Here is a 25,451-nt window from a genome sequence, read left to right as displayed (position 1 = left end):
TGTCCCTGCCTTGCTCATTCCCCTCCGCAGTGTGAGCTCATTCACTCAGGTGCACGCGTACACTTGTCCTGCTCCTCCACCTGTTGGTACTTGTAGTTATGATATTTTATAAAAAATCCTTTGCTAGGATTTTTCTCTTATTCTAGCTGAGAAGCTTCAGAAAAGAAATGTAAGCAATTAATTGTCTGGTTGTGGAATGTGGTTTGGACATTGTTTACCAACAGGTGCATCTGTGATTAGTTCCTTTTAATTAATGGCCAATCACAGTCAGCTGGCTCGGACTCTCTGAGAGTCATGAGCTTTTGTTATTATTTTATTCTTGTTCTTTTTAACCTTCTGATAGATTCTTTTCTTTCTATTCTTTTTAGTATTGCATTTTAATATAATACATATCATAATATAATAAATCAACCTTCTGGAACATGGAGTCAAGAGTCGCGTCTCCTCACACAAAGCACCAACCACAGATATTGGTGCAACATCCCTGCTCCTCTGTGCCTGGCAGCCCTGAGCACTGGCACATCCCAGCCTGGAAAGTAGCTCAAGTTCAAGATCAATTATTATTGAAATTATGTAGAATTATTAAATTATTTAAAAGCCACATAGATGTGGCACTTGGGGGCCTGGTTTGGCAGAGGGCTTGGCAGCTCATGGATCATCTTAGAGGACTTTTCCAACCTAAACAATTTTCTGATTATTCCTGGGCACACAGAGTGCTACTACAGTTCCTGGAAAAAAAGCAAGCTACCATCTTACCCTTAATTAATCTGTGTGACAGCTACAAAATAAATTAAAATTCCTCATTAACTGAACCTCTTATGGCTCCGCCTCCCTTGTGTTTGCACAATAGTGCAGAAAACCTTGATGTGGTCAGCAAAGCACTGACAAAAATAAAGGCCAACAAAATCTCACACTCAAACACAGATAACGAGATTTCTCTACTGAATATTGGGTGTTATTTCCCGTGCAATCTGGAAACAGATCCTCCAGTGACTTCATTCTGAGTTCTGCTGCTTTTAAGATTGTATTGCTGCTGATTTGCACTGGAATCACCTTTTCCTTCTGTAAAGCTCAGATATCAGTCTTGGCCTTTGGTTTTTGTAGCTGGTAACTGCAAACTGCAAACAAATCCAAATGTTCTTGTGTTTCTATTGGATATCATGAGGGAAAATACGGAATTTCATCTTTCCAGGAAGAACAAGAGATCAGTGAGGAGAAAGAAGGTAAAGAAGGTGTCCTGAGTATTAAAAAAAAAAAAAAAAAAAAAAAAAAGGCAGTGATACAGCAAAAATATTCAACAGAATATTCAAAAATATTCTTAGACTTGAGCCCCAGGCAAGCCAGGGCTTATTTCTGTGGGAGGTTCTATTTGTGCCCCATTTACAGTGCAGGGATAAACCTGAGCCTTGTAATAAACCCAAGAACCTCAACTAATGAGATAAAACTTGTGTTTTCAGTAGTGCAAGTCAGCAATACAATGAAATATTTGGCACAGTCCACTGGTGTCCTGACAGGTGGCCCTGTTGCCCTTTAGGGGACAGTGAATCATCCATAACCACACATTTGATTCTGGGTTTTTTAAATGAATGTTGGTTTTGTCTTTCAAATCTCTGAAATTCTTCACAGGGTTTCTTACTGTGGTTAATTAGACAGTTTTTCCCAGTCTGATGGAACACCTTTACTTTAGAATATTTCCTTTATCTGTTATTTAATAATGTTAAAAAAAGGAAAAGGAAATGCATTTTAGGTGTTAGAGAAACTGCTATAAATTTTCTGCTGTCCTTGCAGGACAATAAATAAATCCCCCAATGATCTTTAGCTGTTTCCGTTCTTCTTTTAAAAAATAAAAAAAGAACAAAACAAGCCATGCAAACAAACAGAACAGGTAAGGACTAAATGGCACTTGTTAGCAGGAATACCGGGGCTTGTGCAACCTTGAATTTAATTTCAAAGGAGCTGCAGGTCACTGTTTTATTTTATTTGTTTTATTGCACCTATTTTGTGCTGACAAGAGCATGCAGAACTGTGCAGAGGTGGAAATTTTATCTTTCCTGAAGAAACTTTTGCCCCTTTTCCCTGGAGTTCTTTAATGCTGCAGCCAGGCTTTAGGTTTGGCATATTTTAGGTGCAATATCCCAGGTTTTCTTTCTCTGCTCCAGAACTTGGTCTGGTGCTTCAGTATTGATCTAACTAATAGTTTTCAATGGAATCATGAACCCCAGGAATGGTCTGGGTTGGGAGGGACCTTAAAACCCCTCTCATTCCCCTTCCCTGCCATGGCAGGGACAGTTTTCAGCCCAGGCTGCTCCAGGGAAGGCAGCTGGGTTCCCCCCATCCCATTTTTCTCAGCCCACAGCTCTGGCAGAGGAGTTCACAGGAAGATGCCCCAAAGTCAGTTGTGTGCCATAAGGAATAAATCCCGGGCTGTTTCCTACAGGACACCCCAGCACAGCTCCATTCTCCTCCCCGTTTGGGCTCCCTCCTGGTTTCCAGCCTGAATCCCTCCCCAGCTGCTGACAGGACATTCCAGAGCCAGCATTCCCTTAGGTCCCCCCCTCCCCTGGCTGTTCACCCCTCGCGTGAGGGGAAAACCAGACAGCTCCTTCCAGCCTCCCATTTTGTGGTTAAACAGAGCAAATCCTTCCCAGCCCTGCTCCAAGCCCCACTCCCAGCACAGCAGCTCATTCCCACCCTTATCCTGCTGTTCCCGAGCTCCTGTGAGCGCCCTCCAGCCACTGACATCTACAGAGGTTTATTCCTTGGTATAAGGAATTTCCTTGCCTTTTTTTTTTTGTGGCTGGGTATTGTGCGCATCTCTGGCAAGCCAAATTTCTCTTCTTCCCTGTCCCCTGTGACAGAGCAGTCCCATGGAATTCCTGGTGGGATTCTCCACTCTGTGCATGAGCTACAAGCAAATTTTCCCTGTTCCTGTGGCTCTGGGCTTTCCAGCTGATTTTTCCTTGGATAAACCAGCCTGGTCAGCAGCACAGACAGGCAGCACCTAGAGGATGAGCTCTGCTGCAGGTGGCTCTGTCCCCAAGTGTGGCAGAACAGCACCAAGGTCAGCAGGACAGAGCCAAAGGTGTGTCCCTGGTCTGCTCCAAACGCACAGAGAGGGGAGGAATTGGCCTCTGGAAGACAACTCCTTTCCTAGAAATTTAAAAGTAGCTTCAGGGAGTCACCTGCCCTTGCTTTGTGCCTTCTCTGTGATGCAGAAAATGAGCGTTTTTGGACATTTCAAACGCCCTCAGGTGAAGTTTACACCTGTAAATGTCTGTCACTGGGGCACTAAAAGTCTTACAGGTCAGCCAGCTGAACCTACAGAATGCAGCACACACTGAAGCTGACACCCACTGCTCTGGAAGGAAAGAAAACTGCTGAGACAAAGCAAACGCAGAGATGGGATGCAGCACAGCTTGAAAAAGAATTCTAAACATAATAGTATTTCTTTGCACTACTTGACTATGCCCAGATAAAAATGAAGTGATTGTTGTTCACTTGCCGGCACCGCGACAAGCAAATGGTCAGTGATAAATACATCAATAACAAATGAGGAAATGATAAAAGTGAGTTCTGTCTCAGTCCCCTTTCTGTCTGACCTCTTGGAGCTCCCGCCTCGCCCTTGCCACTGCAGGTCTGACCCCAAAGGAGACCCCAGGCTGCAGCACAGGGTCATGACAAACGGACAGAAGGACGACAGAGCCCCAGCAGATCCTCACTCGGGATTTTCTAGGGGGAGGCTGGGTGGGAGAGCCACTCCCTGCACCCAGCAGGGAACGCTCAGAGACATTCAGGTAACCGGAGAACACCAGTGGAAAGAACCCATTAAAACATGAGGTAGATTTTGAGGTTTCTGTATATTGTATTCTCTTCAGATTTCCAAAGCAAACAGGTACACGGCGACATTGATTCCAGTACAGGTTTAAGCACATGCAACACTGGTGTCCTATCTGTACATTGTTTTCTAAGGCTGCCCAAGGACCTTTACATTGAAAGCGTACAAGAACTCACACACACGTGCACGGATTCCTCCTGGCATCAGTCCTGAGGAAAAAAACAACTGGAATTTTACTGGAGAAACCAAACTTCAGCACTGCAAGCGCATCAGGGAAATCCCCCCCCCAGCTGTTCTGAACTGCTTCCTAACCTCAAAACTCACTTTTTTTTTTTTTTTTTACAATTTGGAGCTGAACAGGCTGTTGTTCATCAGGTTGTAGTGTCAGAAATGGTTCAAAACAGTCCAAGGTTTACAGTACTGGAGACAAAACCTGTATTCCCATTAAAAACCATGCCAGATGCAAATGAAGTATCACATGGAAATGCTGACGTTCAAAACAGAAAACTGAGAAAACATAAGCACAGAGAGACCAGAAAACACATTAAAGACTTCTCATTCATGTATAATTTGTGTAATTATACAGTCAGCCTTTCTGTAAAATACTAAAGGCCTAAATACTCAGGCCAACCTAAATAACAACAATACAAAATTTTCTAAAACGGCTTCTTGTAGAAAGAATGACAGTAGTTGAAAGTAAATAAATAAATAAATATTTTTAAAGGTCTGATATTGCTCTGAGACAGTGTCCATCAGGTTCCACTAGATGTCAGTGGCACAGAACCAGTTTGTGGCAGACTTAATGGCATCAAGTCCACTTGGTTTGTTTATTTATCATCGTTACCTCCTCTGTGGAACACAGCCCATGTCAACTGTACCAACCACCCAGGATTTATGGCAGTGAACTGAACCCAAAATAACAGTCTCATCTCATTTCTTTTCCCCACTCTTGCTTGCCTGATTTGAATAGAAGACTTGAAATCAGGCTCACAATGCCAAAAATGTGGTGAGATAAGGTCTGAATCACTGCAGCTCCTCAGCGTTTCCCAAAGCAGTGACACGGAGCTCACTCCAACCCCAGCACTCTCTGTTTGTCAGGTACTGAACACCCTGAAGATAAAGCTTTTTATGTGAAATACAGTGTAGCTGATCCAGGTGGAAAATTATAAGGCACGTACAATTTTTTTTTGTTGTTTTGTTTTTGTTTTTGTTTTTGTTTTTTTAAAAACACACATTCTGAAGCGTTGTTACAATCGTGCTACTCGGGGTGGCCCAGCCAAGGACAGAGGGGATGAAAGTCCACAAAATGCAGGAAAATACAGGAAAAAAATACAGAAAAAAATACAGAAACCAAAGAATAAAGCAGAACACATTGATACAATGTACACAATGACAGCAATGATCAACTCTTCTCATTTCTTTGGCCAACAAGCAGTGACAATTGCAAAGCATTCTTTGTTTTGCACTGGAAATACCTGACTTTATTTGGATACACAGATGTTTGCCACAATACCTGAAATAAGTAAATAAAAAACCCAAACAGGCTGGTTCTAGTTTATGATTTTAACAAAACAAAGCTGCCAAGTAATTGTTGTTGGGAAATCATGAGAGAAATAGTAACGGGGGCTACAAAAATGATGAGCTAGAACGACAGCTGAGAAGAGATTCGTAGTTAAGGAACATATGAAACCAAATGGCAATGGTTCTAGGCATTTATTCCAATATCTTAGAAAATAAAAATAAAAAATACTCTTCATTGCATCACCATTTAAAGACAGAAAAACAAATCTTTAACTTAAGCCAAAAGAAGATGAGAATTGTTTCCTCGTTTTTTTGTTTGTTTTTTTTTGTTTTGTTTTGTTTTTGTTTGGTTGTTTTTTGTATTTTTTTTTTTTTCCATTCGCAGCCTTGTTTATTCACAGTACAAACAGAGCCCGCTGGTACAGATTTCAAAGTGACAAGATGCACAAAGTCGGACGAGGAGCGCTGTTCCCTCCTCCCCTCTGCACAGCTGCTCTGCCCCAGAGAAACCCCAGAGCCCCAAATAAAAACGAAATCCCCAAGCCCCCACTTTTCAGTGCCCCGAGAAATCGCAGAGCAGCAGCACTGAAGCTCGGGGCGTGCCGTCCCCCCCAACAAAAGGACATTCCACACATTTCGGAATTCCTCCTTAAGGCAAAAAAAAAAAAAAAAAAAATCGGATAATGCAATTTTCTACCTGTCCCCTTCAAAGTTTCCTGCTTTTCCAGATTTCAAGTGTGACCCCTGAAATTCAGTAAATTAACAGAACATTCGGCATAAGGAATGCTTTAACAAAAAAAAAAAAAAAAAAAAAAAAAAAAAAAAAAAAAAAAAAAAAAGGAAATGCTTTTCCCAACAATAAATCAATAATTTCCCTTAGTTCTATCTACATTTTGTTAAAGCATTTTATGCATTTTCAATGACAAATTGCAATTTTTTTTTTTTGGCAACTTATTTTTTTTCTTTCTTAATAAAAATCCAGACAGTGTTCTCTGTTTGCAATCAGAACCACACCCTTAGTGCAATATTATATTTATTTCTTACAGTAATTTTGGTTGCCATACAAGAGTATTAAGGATTGGGGAAAAGTGCAAGTTACAGGAGCTTGATTTTTTTTTTTTTTAATCAGTTGAAATAAGAGGAATTAAAGCACAAAAATTACAGCAACATAGATAACGTGAACACAAGTTGTTACACAAACTATAGCGAGAAACATATTAGTATCTAGAAAATAAAAGAAAAAATGTAATGGAAAAATTATCAATACTTGTGGCTCATACACATAATCATCGCCAGATCAACTGGGTAATGCTTTCTAAGAACTGAGAGGAAAAGAAAAAAAAAAATCACTATTTTTTATTAACTTAAGTACCACAAATAATTAACTTCTTTGTGATATGTAAATCCTGTAAATCAACAGTCACATCTAGTCATTTTATAATATATGAATTAAACTTAAAATGTTCTCAGACACCTCGGGCAAGGAGTCTGTGCAGTTATACACAATTTACATCTTGTAAGATTTTGGTATTGTATACACAAATATTACAGAAACTAGGCATGTAAATGCAATTTATTTAAATTACAGTATATAAACAAAAGTTGATCCTAAAACCCAGAATATCATAGATCTCTAATGACTTTGTTTTTCACTATCAGAGTAGCATGAAAGAAATGGGTCTTCTCTCCTCCCCCCTGGTGAAAATACTCGGAGGCCACGGCGTTATCTGTTACTATTGCTTTCTTTTTTTTGTTTCCAACCACCCCTCAGAGCTGGAGACCGAACTCGACTTGGCAGAGGTGCATTCTGGTGGTCCAAGTAGCTCCCCTCAGGTCTCCTTACCTTTTTGCTCCATAGGACACAAGGTGAAAAATAAAACTATTCCCTTACAGCTCTTTCCTCTGCTCATTTTGTGCCTGCCCTTGGAGTACCTGAAGAGATGCAGGAGCAGGAGCCACACCTGGGTGAGGAAGGGACGGTCCCACCTGGGAGTCACTGGGTGTGTCAGCGCTTGCTCAGGGCAAGTTCAACCAACAGGAAGGTTGTGATCCAAAAAAAGCAGCTTTAAAAGTCAACTTCTATGTTGTTTTTTTTTTCTTTTACTACTGTATTTATTTCCTAACGCATTTCTGGCACGTGTTATAGAGGTAATAGCAACTGTACCCAAAGAAACAAACAAACAAAAAATTTAAAAAAAAAAAAAAAGAGAGCATGGCATCAGTGGTTTATTTACTGAATTCTGTTGTATCACCAAATGGAAGACAAAAGATGGCTAAATTACCTTTTTTTTTTTCTTTTTTTTTTTTTTTCACTTCTTAAAGTGTGTGATGGCCTCAAGTTGCCTGCATCAACCTGTCTGAGTGGAACTGCCATTTTCTACACCTCCCATGGAAAAACTCAGCACTCCTCGACAGCAAAATGCCTCGGAGCTTCGTTTTTATCACAAGGTTCCTTGGAACTCCCCAAATACAAACAGAGTGCAGTAACAGATGTTAAGTCAAAAGATTTGCTGTTCCATAAAGGGGGCAGGAGGCTTAAATAAGTTGATTTTTATGAGTTTCCAATGCGTTGGTAACTGTAACCACTTTTGAAGAAATATTCATCCTCCTCTGTAGAAGTTCTAGCAAAGATAGAAAATATAACACAGCTCTGCTGGTTCAGATGCATCCAAATGAGGTTGATTTTAAAAAGGTCAAGACTTTATAATTATTCCACAGAAATAGTAGTAAACCACAAAAAGTTTTTTTTTTTCCTTTTTTTTTTTTTTGTTTGGTTTTTTTTTTCTGTTTTTAACTTCCTAGCACTGAAGTGGCACAAAGGCTGCCCAGTAGACCAGCCACTTATTTTCTTAAAATATTGTGCTTATAAACTATCTGTACAACTATTTAAACTTGCAGTAAAGAAAGATATTTAAAATGCTAAACTTTATGTACTCATACTAGGGCTGTTGCAGACCTAATTAGACACTTGTTTGTGAGCAAAAAATAATCACAATAATAAAAAAATTAGAGATAGGCTGGACCATATCAAGGACCATATCAAGGAAAGAAAGTTCAGGTACCTTGCAAAATGCAAGGGAACCTGAAAGTTTGGTAGGGAGGCAGTTTAGCCATCCACACCCAATTCACCCGCCTTGAACATCTTCAATATTCTGTCCAGAAAGACCTACAGAACTCACAGATATTCAGAGGTGTTAATTACAAGGGGGAGTTCAAACATGCAGAGAGAGACTTGTTAACTTGAAAGTTGAAAAAAAAAAATTTTTTTTTTCTTTTAAAACAAAGCTGTGTGAACCAGCTGTGGGTGTTTCTCCCCTGCTGACAGAAGTCTCCTGGAAAGTTCTCTCTGCCCCGCTCCCAGCCCTGGATTCTGGCAGGGTGCTCCCACCTCTCGTGCCAAGTAATGGGCTGGGGGCCAGTGCCCGGCCCTGTGGCCTTGTCCAGAGCCAGTTCCTGCCAGCAGTGACAAAATGAGAGCCTGGATCCCTCCCAGCCCTCCTGGCTCTCGGAACACACGCACCCCGAGACACTCGACAGCTCTTTCCATCTTGGCATCACCTCTCTGCCTCCTCTCAAGGATCTGAAGCATTTCCATCCTAACAGGCTGAAATCCCTCTCTCACTTCAGATCCTGGCACACTTCCCACTCACTTCAATGGGAACATTCATCTCTCTTTTCCTTCCTTCTCAGCCTGCTGTTCAAAATACCCAGGCACTTACCACTCACTGAATTAAGCAGCACCTCCCAGGGCTCAGCCTCTCTCAGTGTCTCACTGTCAAGTCCCAAAGCTGTGCCTGCACACCAAAGTTTGTCCTGGCTTGTGGAGCTCATATTTTGACTCAGCATCAGCTGAGCTGGTTGAGAACTGGAGGGGGTCTCAGGTTCAAACTAGCTTCACTTTTCTGTACCTCTAAGTGTGGTCCCTCCTCAGCCTTTACTCAACATCTGCACCACCCTACAGGCCACGTCAATGGAGCACGCACTGAACTTGTTCTGCCACCTTGGAAGAGTGCTAAATACCACTGCAGAAATAAAGAAATACCAGGTAAAACAGAGCAAGGTTACCATTGGACTGACCCCAGCAGAACAACTAGCTTCACTGCTAACAGATCAGGGAGCTATGCCAGTAAAAAAAGAGGAATATGAACTCCTGTGCCCACCTCAATATCCCTGCTGCTGATAAAACTAGGTTTGAGTGGTAATGAAGCAACCTGTCCTCTTAAAATCAACAAAGGGCTGGGGAAGCCTGCTTGGAGATAGACTGTATGTCAAGAACAGAATAAAATAAAATGCAATTTTTTTTTTTTTCTGTCAGTAAAAGAAACCCTGAAATGTTTGCAATTTTAAAAGAAAGTCATCACACAATGGTCCCAGCCAAGAGCAGTATCAAGAGTTGTAAAGTTAACAATTGTCTCTCTCTCACATCTCCCCACAGCTTGGAAATGAAATGGCCCCACTTCTTTAGCATCTTTAGGTTTGTGTTTGGGCATGTAGCAGACAGTCTGCATCACCTGAGTACCAGGAATTCATCTGTTTTCCCCCTCCCCCCCAATTTTGCTGGCACTCGCAGACAGACAAGGCATTTGGGGTATGTCAGTACCAGCCCATCTCTAGTTATCAACAGAAGTTTGTGAGGCAAAATAGCTATTCTTATCTGTCCAGCAGCTGCTTCAAAGCTCTTTCTATGTTCATTCTGTGCCCAACTCTAGTCACTCCAAGGTCTATCAGATCTTCCTTCTGTAGATTTGGTAAATGTGTGCCATCTATTTCATTGTCCATAAATGTTTCTTTATGTTCACCTAAGTTTAGACTTTCCAACCAATCTGCCACATCTGGTTTAGTCCACAGGTGGACAGGCTTAGTTGTAAAAGGCTTATTTGAGATTGGCTGTTGTAATATTGAGGGAGAAGGAGACCTGCTGCGCCCTGTGGTCAAGCCAAATAAGTCCCCAGAAGGGGGCTGGCTGGGTAGGCTAAATACATCAGACAGAGTTGGAGAAGGAGATGAGGCTGAAGCAGAAGCAGTCAGAGGAGCAGGCAGGATGTCTTTATTAATCTCTGTTGGTGAAACCACAGGGCTGGGAGCATGCCTTGCTCCTGAGGTCCTGCTGTCATAGTCTGGGGACCTGCTCTGCAGTGTGATCGGCTGGCTGGCTCCGGGTCGGACAGTGAAAGTGATTGTTGTACTTCGTGTACCTGAGACAGTACTCATGACTTCCGTGCTCCTGCAAGTGCAAACAGACAGGCACAGTTAGAGCTGCTGGCCACCAGGACGGCCCCATCAGCACGTGGTCATTGCAGCATGGGAATGCTTGGGTAGTTTCACATTTTAACTAAAAGTACAAAAATAGTATCATTGACTCTTTCCCAGAAAACCAGCAACAATGGTAAGCCACAGTTAAAGACAAAACATTTGCTTATGAGCAATCCAGGAAAAAACACCTTCCAGACCACACCACTTTTTAATACCTGTTCCCAAAATTAACTCCTGGTTAAATGAGAAGTGCTGAGTGGAACAAGCACTTTGTACTCAGCGAAGCACGACCAGAAGTTGACCTTCCTTTTGCCACGTGGAGGGTTGGAATCCTTCAGTTCTGTCTTTACACATAACATAGCTAATAACAGTAGCAGTGGAAAGTTTCAGGAGCACTGGATTTTGGATCTTTGGGCTTCACTCAGTGAATTTTGCAGAATGTTTGTAGTGCTGTTTGTTTAGGGAACAAGCTGCTCTTATTTCCCTTTCTATCTATGATTTAAACATAAAACAGTCCTTCTAAGGCGCCTGAAACATCTCAGTGTCTATTTCCTTCCACAGAGAAATTATACTCTGGCAGTTTCACCACAAAATTAAGGAGACAAAGTTCTTTTTCCTGTGCATGACTGGAGGTGATGTAGCTGGGATCAAGGAAATGAGTTTTAGATTCCAAATGAAGCAGGCATGAACCTCACTGAGAGGCTCGCTCTGATGCCCAGCCCGACAGGGTGGGTGAAGGAACACGACCCTCTGCTTCTGCCTGCTGGCTACAGAAGCAAATTTAGAAGCTTTGGGTCTGTTCATGTCATCAAAGGCTTGGCCCCACAGCCCTCATTCCCACGGGAAGAGCCTGCCGGTCAGCGTGCACACTTCAGGATGCTCCACAGAGCCCTTGGATGCCTGGAGCTCCAGCGCTCTTCACTCCAGAAATAACCTGCCAACTGAGAAAACGTTCAGACAACTAATTTAAAGCACTTGCAGACCAAAGGAAGGGATTATTTATCCTCGGAGCAATGCCATGGAGTCCAGAGGATGATGTGGCTGATGCTGTACTGAGATTTCCAGTGCAGACCCTGACAGAAGCCCTCTGTTTCTGAGTTCTGTTTTTGAGTGCCACACTGTCCCCAGACCTGGCCTGTCCTGCCTGGGTGGAACTGAGGATGGCTTGAGTGCATGCTGTCAGATGGAAATGCTTCCATTAATCCAGCACAGCATTAATTCTGTGCTGCTGTGCAGAAAAGAACTCAAGGAGATGAAGGAAAACCAGGGCAAGGGCAACATGAGGCTGTGCTAACAAATAGGCTATTAATCCCTTTCTCCCCCACTGCAGTCCTGAGCTGGATACAGTGATTTCCTGGCTGGCTGCTGCCTGTGGAGAGCCCTGAGAGTATTCCCTGAATCATCCCTGGGGCTTTGGCACTTCACACCAACCCAGAGCCCAGAGAGGTACAGCTCTGCCACACCAACATCTCGGCAGGTCCCATTCAAATAAAGCTCCCTGTCATGAGAAGAGCACCGAGAATCACTTCTGGGAGAGCTCACATCTAATTCACACCAACATTCCCACTGATTTCCCACAGGCTGCTCCATGGATATCAATAGCAACAGGGGGATATCTTTGGAAGATTGGTACTTCACTTAAAACCCAGTAGGAACAATGCTTCCAGCACTTATGGCTTTGTAATTTAACACAGAAAGGAAACACTTGGCAAGGTTCTGAGTGTTTCCTGTGATGTTTTTGGCACCTAATGCCTCTCATTGTCTTCCAAGGCTGGAGCTAAGCATTCTTACAAATAAAAAGTCTGTGGCAAGAGACTATTAAATTCTACTAACCAAGGGGAGCAAGTTATTTCCACCTCCTTTACCTCAGCGCTAGGATTTCATACTCATTAGTAAGGCATGATATAATTTAAATCCAACAAAAAGCCTGCTTTGAAAAAGGTTGGGGTAGTGCTATCCTAGTGATGGCAAGAATGAGCTTTGTATAAATAGAGAAATGACTCCCTGATCTTTGCCTACTTTCCTGTCTTGCAAATACTAGAAATTAGGGTTTTGTATTTAAACCCATTGTGGCAAGATCAAATGGATGACGAAAATACACCTTCTTTTATTCCAGATGATGAAAGATAATTTCTACAGCTTGAATGACAGCTCCAGGCTCAGTGCTTTGCAACTCTTGCTGCTTTTCCTCCAGACTGCTCCTCTTAAAGACTGCCTGCCCAGTCTAGCTCGGGAAATTGCTGTCACTCTTCCTTTAAATAAAGGGTGTTAAGACAGAAGAAACAAAGCCCCCAAAAGTAAACTCTGTGCTCTCATTTGAAGTATTCCTTGGCTTGTGTTCTTTAACTTTCTCAGCCCCATGGGCAGGAATACTCAGGGTGAGCAAAGCATCCCAGGCATTCTGGTTCTTTGCTTCCTGTCAGCCTGGATCTAAACACTGGCTTCACATGGCTGCAAGCAGCAGCAGGAGAACTGAGAGCATCTTGCTTTTTCCAAGCCAGAGGTTCAGGGCTGTTGATTATAAAAACAAAACTCTTGAGACAGTGATACGATATTTTTAGCTGATTGTAGAGGTTTCAACATCAACTCAGTTCATAGCCATGTGAGTGCTCAGCTCTCATGTCATGGGCACAGCCTTGGTGAAGCTCAGGGAAGTCTGCTGAAGCACTGCCAGGTTTTCAGTTCCATGCCTTTCACTCCAAAATTATTTTCCCACGTTCTTTTCCCCTTTTTTCACCTGCCATATCAACTCCATTCTTTTGTGCTGCACTGTAATTGTAATCCAAGGGAAAAAAAAAAAACAAACAAACCCAAGGATATTTATGTAACTCCTATGCATCCTAAATTATAATTTATGCCATCTCTCACATGATCTGGGGTGCAGACACAGCCTTGAAACCATCATCTGTCTTGCATTTTATGGTTGGTTGGTACCCTGGTCAATCAGGAGCGAGCACATTCCAGCTGGAGAGCAGGCATGGGTTGCTGTGTTATGGGGTTTCCAGATTTTTAATCAGAGCAATTTCTCATGCCTTATTTGATCATCTGTTATCCTAAACATGTTAAATCCATATTAAACCTGCCAAACCCCAAACTTCATTTTAAAAAAAAGGTGAAAAGTCAGATAATTATTTTAAATAAAATTTGCTCTATTAGAATCAGCATATGGTGGTAATTTATAAACATTTGCTGCTCTGAGCCTGCATGGATTGCAATGCCCATTATGTTGCTTCATATTAAAATAAAAATATATAACCTATATGTCACAACCACATGGCCTCCAAGTATAAAAGCCATCAGCAAGGCTTGTAGGAAAAAAATTCTTTTAAATTTTAAATTATATTTGCAAGATTCAAATTTACTGTTAACTTAATATCAGAGGCAAATCAGTGCAGCAGCTCCCATCGAAAAATAAAAAAAACCTACATTATTCTCAGCTCCTGGGAGCTGTTTTACCCTAGAACTTTCCAGAAGACTTGCTGGTTCTGACACAGCTTTTCCATTGTATCAAAGGAAAACACCTTAAAAACCAAGAGGAGTAATAACTGAAGTCCCTGTGTAGGGGTACTGCAAGAAATTAAATTCTTACAGATCTTGGAGGCCACACAAACCCCAAACTTTGCCTTCACCTCTGAATTTTTTTACTTTGTTGTCAGAGGCAAATCGCACAGCAGGAAAGCAAGAAAGAATTGTCTGTTTTGGGGGCAGGTGAAGAACACGGGCTGACGTGTGACTGGCAGGATGCAGAGCTCCTCACAAGGGCGTTATCTGGGGAGAAGGATTGAGAGCTGCTTGGTGTCTGCTGCCAGCAAGGAACAGCCAGGAAGGTCTGCGGGAGTGTGTCTGTGCAGGAGCAGGAGTTTCCATGTGAAACGTCTGGAAAGCAGAGGGAAGGGGATGGTGCTAGGCCAGGAGGCAGCCTCAGCCCTCTCTGCTTGGATAACTGCAGGGGAAAGGGAAGCTGGAAGGAGAACAGGGGGAATTCCACAGCTTTCGAGGACAAGACAACCACACAGGCTGGTTTGTTTTTACTTTTAGCCTCACACAGGTGTGTAAAACTGTACTAATCATCCCTCCCCACCCCTCCACCTCCCAAAATCTGGCAGAACCTGGCCATATCTGAAAAGTCCTGCCCCTTGTTTAGGTGCTCAGACACATTCAGGAATCTGGTCTTATATGCTCATGTTACCAACAGATTTTCTGAGTACCCCTCTGATGAGTGTGGCTTTTATTTCACCTTGAGATGATCCTAGGTCCCATTTTAGGATGGCTACCATTTCTGGATTAGGATGATCTAATCCACACTGCACTGTGAGAAACATAGTCACCACCAAAGTCACTGAAATGCAATAACAATGGGTGAGCATTAAAAAGCAGCAGAATGTACAACACAGAATAGTCTATGCTTTATGGTTGGCACTTACTTCATGGCACTTCAGCATGGCCCTCCTCTGACAACAGCAGTCATGACAGCAAATAAAAATGACAAAATGGAATGACTGAAACACTGCAGAAATCACTGACAAAGCAAGCAATCCTGTGCAATCGGCTGGCAAACAGTTAACGATGTGAAATGAGTCTAGTGGGAGAGCAGCAAAGTGAAAAATCAAGGCACTTATTTAATCTTCTGCCAAACTCAGACATCCTTTACCATAAACCAAATGTAGGATCACTCCCTATAAAGGACTCACTACTAAGTTCTGTTCTTACCTGCTTGTGGAAAAATAAAAGGAACTTCTCCAAATACTAATGAAAAACGAATTCATTCACCCAAACTGGCCAGTTTCACTTTTAAAACTTGTTATTCCAGCAGAATGCAGGTTATTCTTCCTAGAGGACTCAATTCCACAGCATCCTCCATAACTCCCACATTTATCATGAGTATTTCCCACTGCCAGCAGCGATGCTAATGTGCCCCAGAGGTCACAGGATTGTGCAAACACAGCTGGACAAAGACAGAAAAACTGGAAGTGTTTCTCCTTCTGGCCAAGCCATGGATCATTTTGGTGTGGTGCTGGTGGAGAGCAGCAGGAGCTGCTGTTCATTACTCCTTATCAGTGTTCCAGAGGCATGAGGGAGGCAGGATGCTGTGTTCCCCGAGGGCTGAGCTGTGTGTCCCTGGCAGCCCCTGGGTTTATCCTGCCTCAGCCACGCTGCCCTCAGGCCCTGGATCTCAGGGGCTGGCTCCTGATGGTCGTGTTGCTACAGGACTGCAGGGTCACAGGCACAACAAACACTCCTCCTCTCTGCCAGGGAAAGCCCTGCTCTGCTCTTCTGCCCCTCCTTTCATCAGCTCCCTACAAAAGCCAGAGGCCTCTCAAGTGGATTTATAGCACTGCTGGATTTATTGTGATTGATATGTCCTGTCCTCCTCACCTGCAGGAGGACATGGATAAATCAGATTAAAACCTCTGTCACCAAAACTGATGGCCATAATTCCTCAAAGTAAATGGTGGCCAAAACTGGGAGTGGGATCTGGAGGTCTCTTCCTGAACCTTGTGATCAAACCCTTTAATTACACTTCAATTAATATGAAGTAAGCAAGGGCATCCTCTCACTTCTTCCTCTTTTCCCTTCTCCTGCTGGGCTCCTTTTTCCTATCCCATGGGCTGGCCACTGCCACTGAGGATGGAGCAGCAGATGGTTTCCAGCCAAGCGTTTCCATGCTCTATTTAAAAATCTTGAAGCTCGGTGTCTCCATAAGAACCATGGGAAAACTATAAATACACCATGGAAAATGATTGCTAAACCAAGGTGCAGAGAATAAAAGCAAGTTTAGGGTGGCTTCAATGTAATAAATGAGAAATGCTGTTCAGGACCATAGAATGATCTCTTCCTAATCCCCATTTATCAAAAACATACAAAGAAGGTGTTTTTATGGGTTACTACAGCCAGTAATTACCCAGCTATCTGTGGTTTAATTCACCCCTGTGGCACCTTAAGAGGGCAATTGCCTTCAGTGAGCCCCAGTTTTACATCTACTGGCTGTGCAAAGAGAATTCCCAGTGGGATTTAGGATTCCAATCTGGCCTATAATTTTATGTATGGCCCCATAAGCAGATACATATTTTTAATTTCATCAGGCTGCCTGTGCTGTGAACACCGCCCAAGCGAGCCTGTGAACGCTGTTCCTATTTATAACCCTTCCCAATCCTTCTCCTTGGCTGAAGGATAGGAACAGGCCCATTTATTATCACTGCTCTGTTCACAGAGCTAACGAGTTGTTCTTTAATTTAGCAGAGTCCCTGCTTTTTGTGAGGCAAAATTCCTTGATCCCTTTCTAATGCTACCTCACAGGGAAGGGCTGCAAGATCAACAATTGGTTGTCACAAGCTTTAGAGTATTAGGGGGAAAAAAATAGCAAGGAACTCCAGGAATTTTACCTTTGAAATTTAAACATTAGCTTTTACACTTGAAATTTTCACAAGATGGTATTCCTTGGTCATAATATTTGACAGCTTTGTAAAAAAAAAATTGTGTCAGCCATGCAGTTGGGCTAGAAAGGCTGTAATTTATTCAACTTTTAGAGAGATAAAGCGGGAGTAAAAGCAGTGAAAAAAAACCACAGGGCTTCTGATTCCAGAAGTGAACATCTCCATTTCCATCTCTCTGCCTTACCCTGGCTGAGATGAAAAGACTCTGCCTGCAGCACCTTTTCAAACACACTTCCAGCATCTGTAGATTGCTGGCTCTCTTCTGCTGTCTCCTAGATTATTATTTGCTTTAAAAAGAAATCCTTAGCAACCTTTCCTGGTGGTTTTAGCAGCTTCAATACAGCTCATAATTAAGAAGCAATCACATCAGTTTGGAAAATGGCAGGAAACAAAACCCAGCCCTCTTGTCTCCTGTTCCCACCGGGAATGATGTGGAGGTGTCATTTTCTCCCACAGCCAAATAACAGCCAAGAGTTTTCCTGCTCTTTGCCACTGCCAACTTATCCCATTTATGCCCTCGTAGCTCTTTTGGCTCTGGTACATTCCAGGTTCCTCTCTCCAGCTTGCAAAGATGAGTGTTTGTGTTAACTTTTCAGGGAAGAAGCAGGGTTTCAGCCCCGTTGAAATAATGCTTTGGGTGGGGTTAAGCCTCTGTATTCCATAAGGAAGATGTAGTAATTTGCCAAAGCTGAGTTCAAAAAATTAAAAAACCTCAAGGACAGAAAAAAAGCAACATAAATTTGTAACACTAAGTCAGTTTTTCCTCTAAAAGGTAACATATGGGGCTACTTCTGCTTACATAACAGTTTGTTTTCCTCTAGTGAAGTGCTATAGTTTTTCAAGTTTTCCCCACCCTTTATACCTTTAAAAATATATTTTCACAGAAAAAGTATTTCTGTTTACTTCTATTTTTCATTTTGCTCTCAATAATGAGAGTACTTTTACATATTTACAGTGCATTGTAGTCGGTAGCCTTGGTTATTTTCTAAAAAAATAGGGATGATAAAGATCTCCACTGTAACCTGGAAATACCTTTCAGTTTAAAAATAAAAGCTGATAAATAATGTTATACACATGAAGCTACAGAGAACATGTTCATGTTACCTTAACAAGAAATATGACCAACCTCTAGCAAAAATAATGTGGGTTTTTTCCTGTATGAAGGCTTTTCCTGCAGACCCAACTCAATTTCTTCTCCATTTAGTCAAGTGCCACTGAGAGGAATTCCAGAATTTCTGTTTTATTCCCATTTGTCAATTCTAAAAATTGAATTCCTTCACCGTCACCAGTTTGATGACTTCCATCCTGCAGGAAATAATGTCTAACTGTGTGATGCCGAGACTGTGGATCACACTGTTTTCTGAATGAGCAATCTTTGCAATCAGCAGAGACACCCTTCCCTTAAAAGCAAATTATCTTCATGCTTTCAAAGTACATCAGCTTTCCAAAGGCTGAGCTATTTATCAACCACCAGAATAATTCTAATAAAATTGACTTTGGTGGCACCTTTTTTTAAAAAAAACTAAGCCAGCATGGTGTTTTTGCAAGAAAAAATACCTCAGTCTCCCAATGAAAGATACAAAATTTGCTTTTTTTTGCAATAATTGTGGTTTTCATGATATTATGTCCACATTCCATCCAGATGTGGTTTAGTAATAACATGGACAGTGCAAAGTAATTTTAATGATCAATTCTCTGAAATACTTTATGACTAAGTAGATTAGGAGAGGTCTCAGCATGAATCAAATGAGACCACAGAGTGAATGCAAAGCAGCCCTTGGCAAAAACACTTTTTACCTGTTTGAAGCCAAAATACCTCATGGCACTGAAGAAAAATTAAATTATCACCCCATTTTAAAAGGAAAAAAACTAAAGAGAAAAAAAAAAAAGAGAGAGAAAAAAAATAAAAGAGAAATCTAAGAAATTCACATCAAAACAACAGAAAGGTATGTGCAAACCTTGAAGTTGAAGGCTGAGAAAGCTCCTATCCTATCATGTAGGCAACACAAATGTTGACAGTGTAAGAAATTCTTGTTTGACACAGATTAAGCAAATACAGAGTACACTCTTCCTTTATCTATGTGAATTACAGGAGAAGTTAACAAAGGGATGGCAAAAAAAAAAAAAACCAAAAAAAAAATCAAGCCTTTTTAGAAAACTATTTGGTTAATTACTTTTACCTTGTACTGAGACTCGCAGTTTTCGTTCCAGTCGGTGACTCCAATCCCTCCCCTGGCTTTGAGGATTTCTCTCTGTTCATTTGCTGGAGTATTGAGTTCAATTCACTAATGACATTAGCCTTGGGGCCTGAGAGAATCGGGCTTTTCACCTCTGGCACGTCCCCCCATAGCTTGGATGTCCTTTGGGGGACAACCTTCCCCAGGTTGGGCTGGGCACTGATGGGAGGCGGGGGCGGAGCGGGAGGAGGGATCACAAAGCTGTCTACAGTTTCCTCGATCAGCGCGTCCTTGTAAAGTGCATTGCTTTTGTTGATTATGGGCTTCATTTTTGGCTTAGGAGGTACTGGGGGTTTGTCCACCAGAAATGTTTGCCCATCTGCATAGACTGTACAAGTATCCACGTTCTCCCCCCCTTCCGAGGATAAGGTAGAGATGCTGGACACCGTTGAGATAGTGCTGGTTGTCTCTAGGTGATGGTCACTGCTGCTCCGACTGTCAACCTCCTCGATCCCAGAGTCGGTGACGTTGTCGAAGCTGTCGGGGGGTGGCAGGAAGGAGGCAGGCAAACAGTTTGAGAGGCCCGCTTGCTTTTTGCCGTCCAAGGAGTTTGCTGGCTGGCCGGGTGAAGGGGTGCCGTTCTTCCTCTGTGCCATCAGGTCTGTCAGAGCCGAGCCAGGCACCGCGCGGTCGTCGGGGATGTCAAAGCTATTGGCAAACTCCAAGGGAGGGGGCAGTGGCTCGGTGAACAGGAACTCCTCATCAATGTCCACTGAGGCCAGGGGCGGCGGGGGGATGCGGAAGGGCAGGATGACGGGGTCGTCCACAGAGCTGGCGGCCACAATGGTTTTGCAGGGAGAAGCTGGGGGCTCGGGGGCGGCAGGGACGCTCAGCTCGCTCTCTGCTTCCTCGCTGCCCTCCGGCCTCTCTGGCGGGGAGTTTTCAGGGCTCGGCTCCATCTCAGCTCCCTTTTCCTCCTCATCCTCGGGCATATCATCTGACTTTGCCGTATCCACTGTGTGCACCATCAACAAGCCAGCTGATTTTTGCTGCGAGGTATCCACAATGTTTATCAACATGTTCTTCTTCTCCTCAGCTTTCTTTTCTTTCCCTGCATCCATCTCGTACTTGTTCTCAGTCTCCTGCCGTCTCAACAGGCCACGGGTATTTTGCCTGGTGACAGTGGCAGTAACAGGAAAAGTCGTTTCCATGTTGGGTCTCAGCTTGGTGTCGATGTAAAGCGGTTTGTTAAGGTCGGTTTTGACTGCGTCCCCTTTTCCTGGAATCTGCTGTGTCTGCTCTTTCATGGCTCTGTCCCTGGCAGAGAGCGCGAGGGCAAGTGGAGAGTTTGGATCCAACAGCTTCCCTGTGACTGGGTGGACGTAGCTATCCGAGCCGGGAGCGCTCGTGGGCTTGGCTGCCGCCATACTGTTGTCAGTGCCTTTCGTTTTGGATGGAGCATTCAATGTCCTTGAGTCACTCTGGTTGCTAGGCTCACTACTGTTGAAAAGGTTTTCGGGCTCCCTGGGGGCAGGGATCGGAGATGGTGACATGAGCTGTCTGAAACCATCCTCACTGCTGAACATTGCCTCCTCGGTGAACTTGGACTGCCTCATCCGCGGTGTTGGTGGGGTTAATCCAACGTCCTCATCTCCCAGGTCTGTGGAGAGGAAGGCCGGGGAATTGCGCCTCGCCTCCAGCCTCTTTTCCCTGTCCCTCACGGCCCCTGCGATGGCTGCTGCAAACGGACTGCTGACTCCCAAGCTGTCGTCAGGCCGGAGCTGTCCGGGTTGCTCCGAAGACTGAGGATCGATCTCCATGCTGCTCCCTTGGCTGCTTTTCCCGCTGCTGCTGGTGGATGGCTCTTTGACGATGATGGTTGGGATTGGAATAGAGCAGGTCTTTTCTGGACTGTCCTCCACGTTGGATTGTTTCACCAGCATCCCCTTCCTCCTGGCTGGCTTGGCCGGCACATAAACGGCTTTGCTGGCAATCTTCCCAACCTCAGAATAGGGATTTTCTGGCATCTGGCCCCTCTTGCTCCTGAAATTGGCCTGAGCTGCGGCACTCCGATTGTACAGGTCTTCCGAGTCCAGGGAGTATCGGTCCAGCTCCCGCCGGTAATAGATCCCTTTGTCCCTTATCATCGTCCCCACGCTCTCGGGCCTAACCAAAGAGATTTTTGCACCTGAATTCTGGTTAAATGGAGGTTTGATCGTTCCGTAGCTCCGGGTTGTCAGGGATTTGGGAGAGTTGTACAGAGAGGGGGAAGGTGGTGGTGGTGAGGGAGGTAAGGACTGTGGTGGTGGTGGGATATCTTCAGAGGTGTCAGGCATTGAAAGACTCCTGGTAAACTTCAGCATAGGAGGGGCCAGAAACTGCCGCTCTTCCTCCGTTATTCCTGAAAAATCAGAGAGTGCTTTCAAAACACTGCCACATCCACTGGGATCCCTCAAACTGCACTATTTCTCCATCCAACCCAATATTCCAGGATGCATTCCCCACAGCATGAGGAGTATGCAAAATTACAAAAGAGGCCTTTAGGTTGATTCCCACCACAAGCATTCTTTCTCACCATAAGAATTCTTTCACCTTTTCAACCCAGGTGCCAGGATTGAAAAGAATGCTATGGAATCTTAATTAAACTGATGTGTAGGCAAATGTTTGGGGTTTTTGTATCATCAAGGTGGCTGTAGAAAAGCACATTTTCTTTGAAAACTATTGAACAGGGAAGATATTCTGTGCAGAGGAGCCGCTTCTGCCTTGCTCCAGCACTCTACAAATGCATATAATAAAACAACTCAGAAACGTAATGAATTTTTAAGATGCAATTGAAATTTAGCAAAGGGACTGTGAAGATCCTATTGGGAAAAAAACCCATAATGTTGCATTTCAAAAGACGACATTATATGATTAAAAATATGGCTTTTAACATAAATAAACTGGGTAATACTGGGATAGTTTGGATGCTAATTTTACATCAGCATAATATGTTTCTAAATTGATAAAAGTCACTGCTAAGATTACTAACAAGAACAAAGAAAGCCCAAATTTGGTCTGCTCTTTGTTTCTTTGTTGCAAAAAGATCTATTGTCATCATTTGAAATGAAAAAAAAGGTGAATTTTAGTCCATTTGATCAACAGGATTTCTTTGTAAACTACACAGCATTACAATGCTTTCACATCAATAACAAGGAAGAAAAAGGATCATATTTTGCCCTAATGTTTTGCAAAAGGCTTGTAGTGTTTGGTTTTTTTGGGGTTTTTTTTTTTTGTTTGTTTTTTGGTTTTTTCTGGTCCTTATTACAGGGAACATTCTAAAGAAAATAACCAAATTATAATTCCATACTTGCCAAATGTGGAAATCACATCACCTTACACACAAACTTCTTTTCTCATGAGCTTTGTATAAAGATTAAGCAGCCACTCACTGGGGTAAAGATGTCGGAGAAACACACTTTAGGAAAGAACCAAAGTTACTAAAAGTATGCTATTAATGAACAAAACCATACAAGAGAGGCATTTTACCTATAGATTTTTGTCTTCTCATTGTACCCCGAGGTATACCCAGAAAAGGACCTTGAGGGCTCCCTGGGACAGTGGGTGTCATCACAGCAATACCCTGTCTCTCATACATGGACTACAAAAGAGCAAACAGAAACCCCAACAGCATTAAAACATGAAAGTCTCTCCCATGTGGAAGTAATGCCTCATCCATTACCCCTTTCAGTGAGAATTCTTATGGAAAATAATAAATCTGGGGTTATTTCTGGGGAGGAGGTGGAGAGAAAGGGAAGGCTGGGCTTTGTTTAGACACTCATGAAAGGACAGCAGCTGTAAGTGGAGTGTGTTGACATTATTTACAAGGCAACAGCTTAAGGTGGGTAATGGAAAAGTATGTCCAAAATGCAATAAAACCAGTTATTTTTTTTACCTGCAAAGTTTTGTAAGATTAAATTCTCCACTTAAATGATGCAATTTCAGAGTTCTGGCATTTAATTTTTAATATGTGCTATAGTATTAATGTCAGTTCTTCCCTTACAAAGCATTGGGCATTATTTAATCAATTAGGAATTAGATACATTAGTAGGAATAAAGCAGTGCTTCTTGGCTCCCACTCACATTCATATCTGTAGCTGAGGGAAAACATCTACTAGAAGGCCGCTGTTTTATAGTTGCCACTCTGGAGTCCACAGTTGCATTGTCTGCAATTCTTGATGGCTTGGAAACTGGCACTATTTCATCCACCTTATCTGTAATATAAAAGCATTCAGTAAAATAAATATCACTTGTTCAAAGAAATGGAAAAGGTAAGTATTGCAAGGTCAAAGGAAGAGATTTACTTTTCAAAAAAATGCAAAGAAAAAGTTTTTTTGGCATTTTAACAAGGCAACGCTTGAGCATCATAAGTCGTGCAAGCCGAGCACTTTTTATTGCTGCTACATAACATGCATGCTTTAGTTTTAAGCCTGCATGCATTTAATGTTTACTTAGTGTGACTCGAAAAACAATCCTCTTCTTCAAACCTTCAAAATGTGAAGGGAGAATATCTATATAGAAATGGAAAGAAGACCTTTAGAAATAGTGAATCCGTAGAGCACTGTTTCAAATAGAGATAAGCAGACTGTACTTAGTCATCAGAATTTCAGTGATATTTTGGACAATAACAAGTACTCCAGAAGTGCTCTTTCATGCCTATGCTCCTTAAATAATAACATCCTGATTTGTTCACACTCTTGGACTTGTAGGCTAGCACTGCTAATTGCATCCTTTGTTTAAATAAAACTTTTATATGCATTTCTGTCGGTTTGGTTTTTTTAAATTTCTTTTAATAACTGGACAGTTTGGGAATGCATTTAGTCATGGTCAGAAGCAGACCAAAAATAGGCAAAGTCCAAATCTGAATGAGAACTTCAACATTTGGATTTGGTACTCTGATCTACTGCATGATGTGATGGTAAAATACAGGGATAAGTTTAGTCAGGATATTCCAAAGCTGAGTGCTGGTGTTAGCCCCGTCTCCAACTTTGGTCACAAACAAGGTTCATCAACATTAAATACAAAATGCTACTCCCTCACATGGAAGACCTTGAAGTACAGTATAATCCACTAATTATTGCCTGACAGCTCCTTTTTTTGCCCCTTCCACTGCTACAAAACCAAGGCACAGAGAAATTAAATCACTAGCCCAAGCCACCAGGAGAGTTTGAGTTTGGAATCTCTACTAGAATCCAAACTGGAATCACATCAACAGCCAACAGCTTTCCTTCCTATGCCTTCCATTGCATTTGCTTGCCTGTATCACGTTAATTTAGTGTCTTTTCCTTTGAAGTTTCACCAAAACTTGGATTAGTTTTACAGCCTGTGGCATTTCCGTGAGTGGAACACCTCAGGCTAGCTCCTAGGCTTCCACAACACAAGTCAGAGCAATGCTATTTTTCAGCAATTAGCTCCATCTCCCAAATAATTGATTGTTTGTCAAACAAGGATAGTTACTTCATTAGGATACTGTAGGCTTGAAAAATCCCCATGTTTTTGGTGATGTAGAGCTGGTGTTACTATCCCAATTATTGTATTTAGGGATTTAAATTTTACCTCTCGCTGGAGAGCAGCACACTCAGAGCCCTGGATATTGATATGGATGGGAATAAGGCAGGAGAAAAAGAGCTTTTGATCCCTCTAAACAGTAGATCTGGCTGATGCAAGGAAGATATTTTAAACAGGAGAAGAGAGAGGGAAGAACTTTTAGCCTTTGGGTTAGGAAGAAGGTTGTCCTAGAAGTGGATATTTCAGTGTCACAGAGGGTCAGGGAGCAGGCAGGAAAGGAAAGGCTGAGCAGGACCAGTAAGATGAACACTGCTGAGAACTGTCTCACAAGAGTAGTGTTGCTGTTTCTTTTCAACTGAAGTTAGCATTCAAGTCTTTTCATTGGTCTGCTTTTTTTTTTTTTTCCTTTTTTTTTTCCTTTGTGGTGTTTAAATCATCCAGTGGAAGGAGAAAAAGAAAAAAATTCTTAAAATTGTCACATGTATTCAAAAATAAAAAACCAAGTTCACGTCACATTTCTTAAGGCTTTTCATAAGGGGATCTATCACCAAGAGCTTCAACAGGGCAGAGATTCCTCTTAAGGCTCTCCCACCCTTGTTCTCATCCCAGAAGCCAAACAACTGATCTTTGGGATACAGAAAGAAGGAAGCCTTGGAAACTGAAGCACTCAAAATCTGCACATGA

The 25,451-nt window shown here is 42.5% G+C and overlaps 1 protein-coding gene across 2 annotated transcripts in view; it reads right to left on the bottom strand.

The window, feature by feature from the left end:
- Window positions 1–9,691: 9,691 nt before the first annotated feature.
- Window positions 9,692–25,451, bottom strand: part of SHANK2 (SH3 and multiple ankyrin repeat domains 2) — a 242,700-nt gene continuing 226,940 nt past the window's right edge. For both annotated transcript variants that reach the window (XM_041411608.1, XM_041411618.1), the window contains 4 exons: window positions 23,343–23,473; window positions 22,728–22,860; window positions 19,224–21,621; window positions 9,692–10,580 (listed from right to left, as the gene is read on the bottom strand). In XM_041411608.1, the coding sequence (XP_041267542.1) occupies window positions 10,007–10,580; window positions 19,224–21,621; window positions 22,728–22,860; window positions 23,343–23,473 (3,236 nt within the window). In that variant the 3' untranslated portion in view covers window positions 9,692–10,006. The remainder of the gene's footprint in view (window positions 10,581–19,223; window positions 21,622–22,727; window positions 22,861–23,342; window positions 23,474–25,451) is intronic.

Source organism: Onychostruthus taczanowskii, unplaced genomic scaffold (assembly GCF_017590055.1).
Source record: "Onychostruthus taczanowskii isolate IOZ18803 unplaced genomic scaffold, ASM1759005v1 scaffold101, whole genome shotgun sequence".
NCBI classification, from domain to species: domain Eukaryota; kingdom Metazoa; phylum Chordata; class Aves; order Passeriformes; family Passeridae; genus Onychostruthus; species Onychostruthus taczanowskii.
This window is presented reverse-complemented; position numbering and strand designations above follow the sequence as displayed.